The 11773-nt window shown below is 43.4% G+C and overlaps 1 protein-coding gene across 4 annotated transcripts in view; it reads right to left on the reverse strand.

The window, feature by feature from the left end:
* Nucleotides 1-11773, reverse strand: part of LOC112161577 (EBF transcription factor 3) — a gene marked incomplete at its 3' end in the record, with an annotated part of 69453 nt that continues 57680 nt past the window's right edge. For 2 of the 4 annotated variants that reach the window (XM_024296805.1, XM_024296803.1), the window contains 6 exon segments: nt 1-235; nt 1473-1640; nt 2059-2244; nt 2419-2590; nt 2689-2754; nt 8929-9017. In XM_024296805.1, the coding sequence (XP_024152573.1) occupies nt 204-235; nt 1473-1640; nt 2059-2244; nt 2419-2590; nt 2689-2754; nt 8929-9017 (713 nt within the window). 4 annotated transcript variants of the gene reach the window in all.

The following is an 11773-nucleotide window of genomic DNA, read 5'->3' on the forward strand; positions in this document are numbered from 1 at the left end:
TTCACAAAATCCCCTTTTCTGAAGGTGTTTAAAGTCATTGAAAATAATAAAAAAGAGCCTTATTTTCCTTTTCGTCGTCTGTCTTTTAAAAACAAAACAAGTGATTGACTATACAAGGCACCAGCAATTTGCTGTGTGCTGAGAAGGGGGTGTCCTGTCAAGTGGTAGTGTGTCGAATGGTGCTTGTGATGACAAAAGTGCATTTACATTGGTGGGACAACCAGGCCGGACATGGCTAAGGGGGGAAAAAGGAGACAGAAAACGGACGTTAGTTCTGAGTCAACAACAGACTTGGAAATAAGCATTGAAATTCATTGAAATTACAACTTAATGCATGCATGTGTGTATGTTTGTGCCAGTGCATGCTTGTGTCCAGCCATCTGACGGTGCACAGGTGCGTGAGTGAAAGCCTAATTGTGGTTGTTTGCGTATGAGCCTGTGAGAGTTTGCCGTGTCGGCCAGCCTGCTGCAGTACGTCCTCCTAACGGGAGAGCGGTTTGAAATCTTCCCTCCTGCTCTGACATTTCAGCCCCAGCACGCCAGTCCTGCTATGTGTGATATTTCTCCTGGCGTTGGAGTAATGGCAAACAGAGGCCCAGACTCCCAGGAGAGGCGGCCGTGGTGACAGCAAAGCAACAACACGGTCACTTCCCACAATGCCACAACGCTGCAGAAACTACACGCTCCTCAGACTAGCCTCAGATTCGCTCCTGTCACTTCCTTTTTCTCCTCTCATCTCTTCATCCCCGGCTCTCCAACTCTGAGCGGCACATTAGTCGCGCATTTCCACGTTCCCCAACTTGTGCCTTAGCGTCATTATCCAAGAGAGATTAGGCAAGATCAAAGGTAGCTTCCGTTATTTCACCACAACCATCTGTTAAGGATATCATTAGCAACTGTACCTCACCCTCAGAGTTTATATATTCAGTCTTTTCACACGTTTTAACAATTAGGCGGCTAGTGAAGTGCTAGGATGATATATTATTATATTGCTCTGAGTATATTTGTAGAGTCATGGTTGGAATGCTTTTAAGTTTGCCAGCACAGATGATGGCAAGGCATTGCTCATTAATTTCTGCACAACATGTATTAATAAGTATGAACGTGTAGCAAGATGAACTTTAATTTCCCACTTCATTAAGCCCAATGTTATTAATCTTGGGGCACACACTACGGCTAAGCTTGTTTTCAAAGCAATCATGTTGGTCATGACACATGCACAAAACCTAATAAACATCATTACTAAAACAATTCTGGGAGGGTCTGTACCACCGACATCGGAGCAGATCATCTGTCTGAAAGGGCAACGAGAACGTGCGTCTGCACAGGCGCTGGCGGTCTCACACCTGCGTGTGTGTGTGCGGGCGGGCGGGCGTGTGTGTGCGGGCATGCTCTGTGTGCATTTGAATGTAAACTGAAAGGTGTAAATTGGCCTGTCAAAATGCATATATTGGTAATGATTAATCCCTCACCAAACCGGACAGAGGCCTGAGCAGCGGTATCTGACCAGTAGTCCGTAGGGAAGGGATGAGGGGGTGAGGGGGGCTCACCTTGCAGTCCGTTGCCGTTGGCGCTGGTGCAGGAAGGGGGTGGGGAGGCCTGGGGTCGGACCACAGGGGCGAAGGCGCTCTTTTGTTTAACTGCAGAGACGATAGGGCAGGGTGGGGAGAGGGTTTGGAAAAGAAGGGGAGGGTAAGAGTGAGAACGTGCGGTGAGTAGTGCTCAAGAGGGAGAGGGCAGTTAAGGCAAGGTGGGGATAGTATTACTGCCAGGGGAGCGCACGATCAGCACTCACAGGCCCCTACCATCAACATCGTGTCCGCGCAAACACAGGTGGAATCTGCAGAAATGCACCTATTTTTTTTCTCACAACTCTGAGCCGCCTGCGCAACTGTTCGCCTGACTCTGCAGCCAAACAAGCCCTGGTGAATGAACGCCTGCACATTATCACCATCAATAATTCCACAACCTCGCCAGAAGAGATTCGCCGACGTGAAAGTGGGGAGCTTGAATGAAACCAGCAGCAGCTTAGTGCTACTAGCGGGGCGCGCTACTCACTTCCATATGGGGAGTTGGCAGAGGATCCGTTGAGGAACCCAGGGGAGCTTGGCACTCCCAGGTTCATGCCGGCGTTGCCGTAGCCATTCATGCTGTTGCTGACGGTGTTGTAGCTTGACTGCTGTGGGGTACTGCTGGAGATGTAGCCCCGAGGGGACACGCTGCTGGTGTTCCGGCTGTAGCCCACTGAATAAGAAGATGGAAGATGGTTCACATTCATTTATGTCCTTCTTTGGTATTTGTCAAACACATGGTGAAGAAAGTTTTTTTACTCCTAAAAAGATAGATTTTTTTTATTTCTTTAATGCTATTGCAGTCTGCTTTAGGTTGTGTAGTGTGGAGCCATTGCTGAAATCGCACCTTGGTCGTTCCCTTGTGACTCAGACACATTGACTGCTAGTTGGCTGCTGAAGGAGTTGACTCCCATCATGCCGTGGGAGGCTGTGTTAGCGAGAGAGGGGATCTGGTTGTGGTTGCGTGGAACACTGTACAGGGCCTCGGCGATGTCGGCCGCCCTCTTCAGTATGATCTCCTGAAAAACACAAAATCAAAGTATAAGTATCATCAAAGAATTATTACATTTTTTCTCATTTATCAGCAGGAAAAGTAAGACTGTTGTGGGCAACTCACCTGATTGTTGTGAGGCATTCCATACAGGGCTTCAACAAGATCAGCCGCCCTCTTCAGTAACACCTCCTACAGATGACATATAGGGAGAAAAGGTTTTAAACTCCAGTCGTCTTTTGATCCACAATAAATACATTCCCAGTAGTATTTTAATTATAACTTTAGCCAAAATAAAAAAAATATATATTTTGTTTTCTAGGGCTATGTCCGAATTCCTTCACTACAATATGGTGCGTTTTGTAGAGCTACAATTGTGCCATAGAAATTTCCCAGAAGTCTTTGCGAAAAACCAGTGTGCATCGATGCTCTCTTGATTGGCAAATATAGACCATAATGCATTGCAGTCAAGCAATTCTTGCGAAAAAAAAAGCATGTTTAACCGTAGAGCACTACTGCTGGGTAATTTTCACACGAGCAACATTATTTACATGATTTCCAATATATTGCATTTTTCTGAAGTCATACATGTCTCAGGAATGGGTGGACCAAAGACAGTCTCCAGTATAATTATTTTTTAAAGATTTTTTTGTTCTCAAATTCCCTAATTTTTTTTGTCATTTTCAAGAATGTTTTTTTTTCTTCCTATGTTTTTATTTTCCATTTTCTTACATAAACCACAGTTGAAAATAAAAGACTAATCTAATTTGTCATATTTTGTTGTATTTTGATCTATTTTTTATGACATACTTTTTATTGTTTATATTAATTTGAATAAAAATTACCCAGCAAAAGTATTGGTGTAACTTTTTATAGTGAAAGTGTTCTAGGGTTAAATGTATTTTTTTTAATAAACAATCCACATTTTCATCATCAATACACAGTGGAGTCATACTTAAACGTCACAAAATGCTCATATTGATTAGATATTGATAGATCATATTTGCTGTTAAAAAAAAGAAAGAAAATTAGTTTTGGGCACTACATAGTCCCACACTCTATATATTATTTTGGGATTATGGTGGGAATTCGGACATAGCTATAGTTTCTGCAGCCATTCACCCTCAACCTCTAAGTCACGTGTCAAAGTCAAGGCCCGGGGGCCGGATCCGGCCCTCTGGGAAATTATATCCAGCTCTCCAGATCATTTTATTTCATTGTTATTAATGGCCGGATGTTATTTTATTTCTAACTGATAAATTTGACAAAATATTTATTATTATTTAAAACAAAGACATACATGGTTCTGTTTGTCTACAATCAGAAGCATCAGAAGCGAGCTTGTGGCTTGCCGTAGTAGCTTCTACGTCACTCTTACAAGCTTTTTCCAACTCTGTTTTTTTTCTGCTGCTGATTCACAATGACTTGAATAAAGAAATACTCAAAAACAGAATATTAAGTTTAATTTCCTTAATTTATGTCCTCCATAATTAGAACAATGCTACAAGAGCATCCTATAAACACCAAAAACCTTATTTTCATCAGAACGGGTCTGTAGGAACCTTATTCAGACACGGTTTAATAATTATAACAAGCAATATCCCCAGCGTCATTCTCCAGCAGGGTGGCGGAGCACTTTGGAAAAGTTGACATAAATAAAAGCCACCTTGATTTAAGTGGCATTGGAGCTAGGTTTTGTGCGCCACCATTTTGCTCCTTCCAACCATGCAGAGCAGTGAATAATGTTCCCTATCTTAATTAAACTGGCATAGCCCTTTAAAAACAACACCTCACCCATGATTCTGAGCTTCACGTTTGCTCTGAAGTTCAATGCCGAGTCCCCTCTCTTCAGAACAATAAAGTGAATTAGCTCTGGGTTAATCTAGTTCTGTTGTAATGACATTAAGGAATTTTTCAATTAACCTCTTTGACTGGCTGTTGCAAAGGACTACACAAATGACTTCCCATCCAGCAGGAGCTGGGTGCTTGTGCCTTGGGGACACGGATGCTCGGGATGTGGTCTTATCCATGTCTGCATGCTTGCCCCCGCTTGACAATGCGGATTAACTGTGTTGCTTTGGCTCTTAACGCTGAAAATGAGTTGGCCCCGGATCCCGTTTCCCCCACTCTGTTTTAGGCTTTCAGCTAGGTGGGGTTTGACCCGTTTGTGTGTCTTTATCTGCTCTTTGAATGCAGCACTTACAATTAAATCCCTCTCAAGAAACCAGACTGCTCTCTTTGTTTTCTATAATACAGAAGGCCCCTCTATGGAAACCCTCTCCTCCTCTTATAGTGCGTTTAATCTGACAAAGGCAAGTTGCAGACATGGCTGTGTTTTTTAGAATGCTCTCTTGTTGTCACCTGCTGTAGAGCAGAGATTTGTCGACTGTGCTGTTAGAGCCCTGGTTAAAAGCAATGCAAATCTGTCACCAGAAACATCTCAGATGGTGCTTGTTTTCTTCCCACATTCGCCGTGTTTTCTTTTGCAGGCCCCGGTAATTTGTCTGAAGTGTTCCATCACTTGGCAATGGCAGAGTGGGATTAAGACGGCAGCTGCCGTAAATGAATGTAAACACAGCCTTCGCGCCTTCAAACAGCGGCCTCCAAGACTTGGCCTGCTTTTCCGAGGCGCGGCGTATGTGGTGTGTATTGAGGGTGTGCGCGGGTCCCCCCTTTCATCCTGAGGAGCATATCCTGCACCGTCCTTGATTTATCAAGATGAATCACTGTAGAAGCCACTTGCAGCAAACGCCGTGCTCTCTTATAGAAACATATCGCTTAATCCACCCCAAGTTACCGGATGGGTGGCTCTTAGAATGGGCATTTACCTCTGAAATTGGTGTGTATGCTCAACGTTGCATGCATCTAGTTTGCATACAAATAAAGAATTATGGTTGTCGTGGAGCAGGTAGACTAAATGAGAGGACCAGCTGTCTTGATGTGTTCTCATCAGGCAGAACAGATTTCTCTCTCTCTTGCTGAGTGAGATAAAGTGGTTTTCTTTCTTTTTGTCTGCAGTTAATAATTACCAATAATCTATTCTATCATATTTCAAGATCTCCTACATGGCTCTCAATTTTAAACAACAATTAAAGCAATTAAGACTGTCACGTTTGCAAGCCATGTTTCATTCTCTGTAAAACATCCTCTCCCTCCTTGTCCATATGGTACTTTGCAGCAGTGACATAAGGACAGCTTGGAAAAAAGGAGGAGAGGAAGCGATATTGCCTCTCATCCTTAATCTGTCGTTTACCGCGTGGTGTCTTAACTAACCAAGCTGACTCGCAGGGCTATGCTTAAGTGGCAACCTAGTCATATCCGAGGATGATGAGAAGTGCTGCACCCAATCAAGGAAGAAGTTTGTTTTCTTCTGACGAGACGCTTTCATGCGCATCAGCTCACGCTGTGAATACGATTAGCACGGAATAGTGTTCTGAGGGCATTTCCATGTAAATCTCAATACTGCTCCAGCATAAGTGTAATTGGCTTTCTTGTCATGGAGACATATCAGAACACACCATGTTAAATTGAAACAATTAAAGGCTTCGAATGATTTCTGTTGTTCTGTGACAAATGCGTGACTGATTCCCACTATTGTTTGCGACGCTCCGCGCAAAGATCTGCCGCTCCACATCTGTTTGAGCGAAGCTGCTGGGATGACAGATGACCCGAGATTTAAAAGCTGCTTCATGTTATTGCTGAGCGAGAGAGGAAAAAAAAAAAAAACATGAGGGGAAGTCATAACAAATGATGTGTTATAAAAGAAATCCAAGAATGAGGATTTGTGGCCCAAATGTGATTCTTCAAGCACTAGATTAACACGGATGTTGTATTTATATTATCACAGTTAATAAAAGGGGGCCTAGGTTATGTAGCTTGGAGTGCTAATGCCATTATAAAACTGTAAGGCAATTACTCTGTTAGCTCTAGCCTGAGGTAATGAATGCATTTAGAAGCATAGGGCCATTAGATGAAGGTACTTCAAAGAGCACAGGAAGAGAGATTCATTTAAATACATGGGTAATTGCTTGACATGAACACATTTGTAATATTTTCTCCTTGTGGATTACACAAAGAATTGGAAAAGAATGGGTTCAGGCTCATTTTAGGGGGAAAGAAAAGAATCCAAAGCAATCAGCTTAATAATAAAACAATATTGAGTTTCCACTTTTAATTTCATAATGAATCTAATTTGTTACAGAAGAGAGAAATTGAGTGTGATATAATGTGATATCCAGTCTATTTGTCCATTACTGCCAGAGGGCACAAAATGGTATTATAAATTGTCTTTTTTATATTATGAATAGAAAATTGTTTTATAACAAGATCTTAAAAAGGAGGGTGAATTCCAAAGTCTCTCTTCACTTAACGCAATGCCCGCAAACCAATCTCCTTTCTCATCACTTGACTGCTCACACTTATTACTTTCATATTCACCCTGGACTTTGCATTGAATTTTTATATCTCCACTCCTCCCACAGGGTCAGACTGTCATCCGCGATGTTGTCTTAGAATTACGAGGTAAACTTCAATCAGAGGCAGCTTCCCCCCCTTTTTTTCTCTGTGTAGCAACAATATTAGCGTGCATCCCTTGCTATCCATGAGCACTCCCATATTGGCTTTCTGTCTCCTTACAATTACCACGTGTCTTACTGGTCCCAGGGAGAAGGCTGGTGGAAATCAATAGCGCAGTAATATTATCAACTGGAGGGTGAAGTCATGGGAGGGAGGGTGGGTAGAGGCGGTGAGTGGGCCTGGTGTCGATTTGCCTTTCTGCTAATGCACACCGCGCGTCCTCCAGCTTTATCTTCTTTTTATAGAGTCTCCCCAGCTCACCTGCACCCTGTAATGGCTGTTCTTTGTATGCCGTTTCTGTTCTCATTCCAAATGTGCGTTCCGGCCTCAGCTCGCCGCGGGCTGTTTTATTGGGAATGTGCTTTTGACCCCGAGAGCTGACCCTCAGATGGCAAGCTTAACAATGACGAATCACTTGGTGGGATCATTTACATGCCCCCTGAACCCCATATTTGGGTCCATTAGAGAGCAAATCAAATATTTATGTTGTTTATTGGAAGTGCAGGGTTTCATCTCACTCTGTGATTGTTTCATGCAAAGGCTGGGAGACCGTGCTATATTAAGTATACGCTCACCCAGGAAACTAATCTTGGGCTCAGTGTCAAAATCTGTCTCACAACCAATATCACTTTCTCTTCAAGGAAAGACATTAGGTTATTCTGTAATAAAACTGTGTTAAGACCGAGTCTTTCATGTTGTGAGGACTGTAGAAAAACCCAAACACCATAGTTCTGTTGACTGCTTGTGCCTGCAGAGATAGGGCAACACCTGAAATTAGAGTAACATTTCATGTCTTGGTGTAGGTTCTTGTCTCCACGGGGACCGGGTCTAATTGAAACACTTCATATACTCAACCAGGGACAGACTGTGATGTTCCATTTGTTCACACTGCCTTGGTCAAACATCTACAGCTACCACACGGTCTGTTCTTTATTAAATTGGCTGTTGGACATTATTGATATTGCTGTGTTGCATGCTGGGATTTAATAGATAAGGTCTTTAAAGGGTTTACAGTATTATTAAAACTCTGAGGTGGTCTCCACTTTACTACCTGCTGAGGGGGTTTGCTCAGACTAATCAGTCATATTATTACACTTGACACATCTAGAGCGTCAGTCATCAAAATGGTTACTGGCAGGGTGGCAATTAGTGAAAACACAGATAGATTTTATCAATAGGAAATGGATGGAGAGAGAGAGGATCAAAGTAAAACAAAAGAATCAAAGAGATTACACCTTCAGCGCTTAGATCTTTCAATATGGCCGCCTGTTTTATGTGCCACGCAAGCGAGGCTAAAAAACGAACGCGCTTTCCAACTCCTTCACTCGAGTTCAAAAGAAAACAATAAGAAAGCCAAAGTATAATAGCATGCAGTCTTTGTCTATTAGCTGCAGTAAGACTAGGGGGTTTACGGCACAGGGTTCTGTAAACAAAAGATTAAACCGAATCGAGCCGCAGAAAATGAAAGGAAAACATGAGTGGGGTAATGAGGGTGCAGGCGTCGTTTTCTGACCAGATTACCATCTCCACAGACTACTGGAGAGGAAAACGCCTGATTGAGCTATTTTACCACACAGAGCGTTTACGCCTCTCTCCACATACAAAAACCAATACCATTACCATGCTGGTTAGTGGGTAAGCCACATATGTGAAGCAAAGCTGTTAGTGCTTAGGCGCACAGGGCTGCACGTTGATGCTAATGTTTTGTTTATTTGTCACAGAATATTAAGACGTTAAAAGCCAGGCAGCTGTAAATCATTTGAAGTTTGTCTGCACAAGAACTGTACTGACCTTTGGTAACCTCTCGGGGTCGCCGGGGTGTCTGGGGATGACCTTCTGCAGCCTCTGGAAACCATAGTCAATGGTTGGCTCATTCAGGGCTAAGAGGGAGAGACAAGAGAAAAAGATTAGAACTTTTTTGGACTAATTTAGCCAGAGATAGTAATTGGAGAAACTAATTGAGAAATCTGTTAGAGTTTACTTTACAAAAGTCATTTCAGAATCCCTAATTTCCAAGAAATCTCAGGGGTGATACCATGTTTCATGAAACGTCATTGGCTTTGAAGGGAGGGAAAGAGTGATAGGAAATGACACAGGTTCCTCTGACACTTGTGTCACCAAGTGCTATTCCATTAACAGCCATGATGACCTACATCCTTCAGAGGGGACCCTCCCCCTTTTTATCTGCTTGAGAATATTGACTACAGCAAACTACATAGCAGGGGTCTTTTAATCTAACAGAGCTTTAATAATCTGTGAAAGGCTGTCCACACATTGATCTAGTGTAAGTTGCTGTCATTTCACCCTTCCGCACCAACTGTACTGCAACACTGGGCCTGTGAAATACGGCAGCAGATCCCATAGAGCCATTAATCTCTCCCACCCCTCAAATAGTAATCTGGGGCATGAGGCATATTGGGCGATGAATCAGAGGCACAAAGTAAATGAATCATAACCCAGACTTTGGTGAGAGCAGGGCGTTTTATGTCTGATAGTCCTAATGGGTAATTGAAGGTTTCCTTACAGCTCCGCCTGATTCTAAACAATCATGTGCACACTCGTAGGGCGGGCAGGGAGGAGAAGGAGGGGAGGAGGAGAGCTGTGTAAAAAGGGGAAGGAACGACTTAATAGAGAACATCACTTCTCAATGTAGATATCATTTTCAGGAGAGTAACTCCGCCGAGCAAGGCGCTTCATAAATCAATGGCTTTCTATGGAGACTAATAAGAGCTGCCTGCCTCTATTCATTGTTCAGCCTGTAATTTGGCCCATCACTCATTACTCAGCATGTAATTTCGGCATTAACACCGCACAGCTCGCTGAACCTGCTGAACAACAGAAAATGTGAACGCAAACGTGCGCAACTCCCCCCACACACATTCGTGAACACACACACACACAGGGCCATTGAGGCAAAAACAGGGCAGTCCCAACACAAAAATAGTTTTTTACATTTTTTCCATTGTGGCTGCTCATTTAAATACAAATGCATTTAACAAGCACAACTTTTACAGCATAACTTCCCTCACCTACATGCTCGTACACTTGAACACACGCGCCACTTGTGGCAAAACCAGTAATTGCTAGCTCGACCGTGATCAAATGGAGCAATTATGTGTTCGAGCATGGACAATGCAGGGTGCTAATCGATACCAAAGATCCAGCTCACAAATGCAACCTCACCGAGCAGACAAGTGTGTAAACCTCACAGCGAGATACACTGCTGGAAATCTGATTTGACAAGTCATCATATGTCCTGGAACAACAAAGGTCCGCGTCGGAATGTGGGCGAAAGCCATCCTCTTCTTAATAAAGGATTGATCCGCTGTATTGATCATACATGACAAGGCAGTAGCGAGAAATTTGCCCCCTTTTCTTTCCCACTCTCCTTCTTATCTATTCACTTGGCCAATCGCACACGTGTGTACGTGCGGCGGTGTATTTGAGAGTGCACGTGCCCAGCTGGAGGCATGTATGTGTACGGCAGCCCTGCCAGACCCCACTGCTCAGTGTGATGTAAATTGTGTATGTGTAAAAAGCACTCCATAATCAGGCCATCCATCATCAGAGGCTGTCAGTGGGCTCTCTCAGGGTGATACATCACGCTCTCCTGTCCTTTGCCTCAGCTGGGGCCTACACAACCCGCCAGGCATGCTGGGAACACAGGCGGACAGACGTACTGTACGGGACGAGACATAGGTTGAAAAAGGTGCGCTGTTTGACATGCCGCTCCAATGATAGTGATGCCCTGCTGCAGATGGAGACCCAAGAAAAATGATGAATGTGACTTTGAGAGCTAGGCACGCTTAAATTGAGTTCTATAAAAAGTTTAGACACAGCACTGATAGGAACGACAATCTGCCAATAACAACAGAATTTATATTTCACTTTACTTGGACTTTAAAGCATGTGCAGTTTCAGGCATGATCCCCACATGTCGACATGTCGCCATCTCATCTATCATGGAGATGATCTTTGTAACAACCCCAACGTAATGAAATTGGTGACACAGACCGCCATCTGCTATTGATTTCATGCAAATGCTTTTGACGGCTGATGGAGACTTGCATTAGTGCTAAACGGTGCTGTCAGTTGATGAGTTGACAGTTTTGTAGTCATAGCATGTACACTGGTGCAGACAGACACAGACAATGTCAATAATCCTGTAAGAGCCGCTGATGATATATACTGAGCACTTATACTCAATCTAGACAATAAATGTGCAGTTGGTGCACTGCTCTGGACCCTTTTTCTCTTTTTCTTGTGGGCAAAGATTCTCTTTCATCTGCTGAGCTTTTACAAAAATCATTGGGATTACTAATACTTTTTTAGCAAGTCAAAGCCCACTTTTATCCCCTCTGTCCTCTTTAATCCTCGCCACATCGTTTCACCATAACTTCTCATTTGAAAACTTTATTTTCATGGAGGAGAGACTCTGACTTTAACCACGAATGCCAGATTTGTTCAGTTTTGCCCTCCTAAAACAGTACGGTGGTGGGAGGGCAGCTTAGAGAACTGTGCCACCCCCCACCCCCCCATTGCTCCCCGTCCTCTACAGAAGGAAACAAGAGAATCCTCCAAATATATCCCATAAATCCTGCACGGGGTGGGGAGTCTAGCTGAGGAAAGGAAGGAC

Source organism: Oryzias melastigma, linkage group LG15, assembly GCF_002922805.2.
Source record: "Oryzias melastigma strain HK-1 linkage group LG15, ASM292280v2, whole genome shotgun sequence".
NCBI classification, from domain to species: Eukaryota; Metazoa; Chordata; class Actinopteri; order Beloniformes; family Adrianichthyidae; genus Oryzias; species Oryzias melastigma.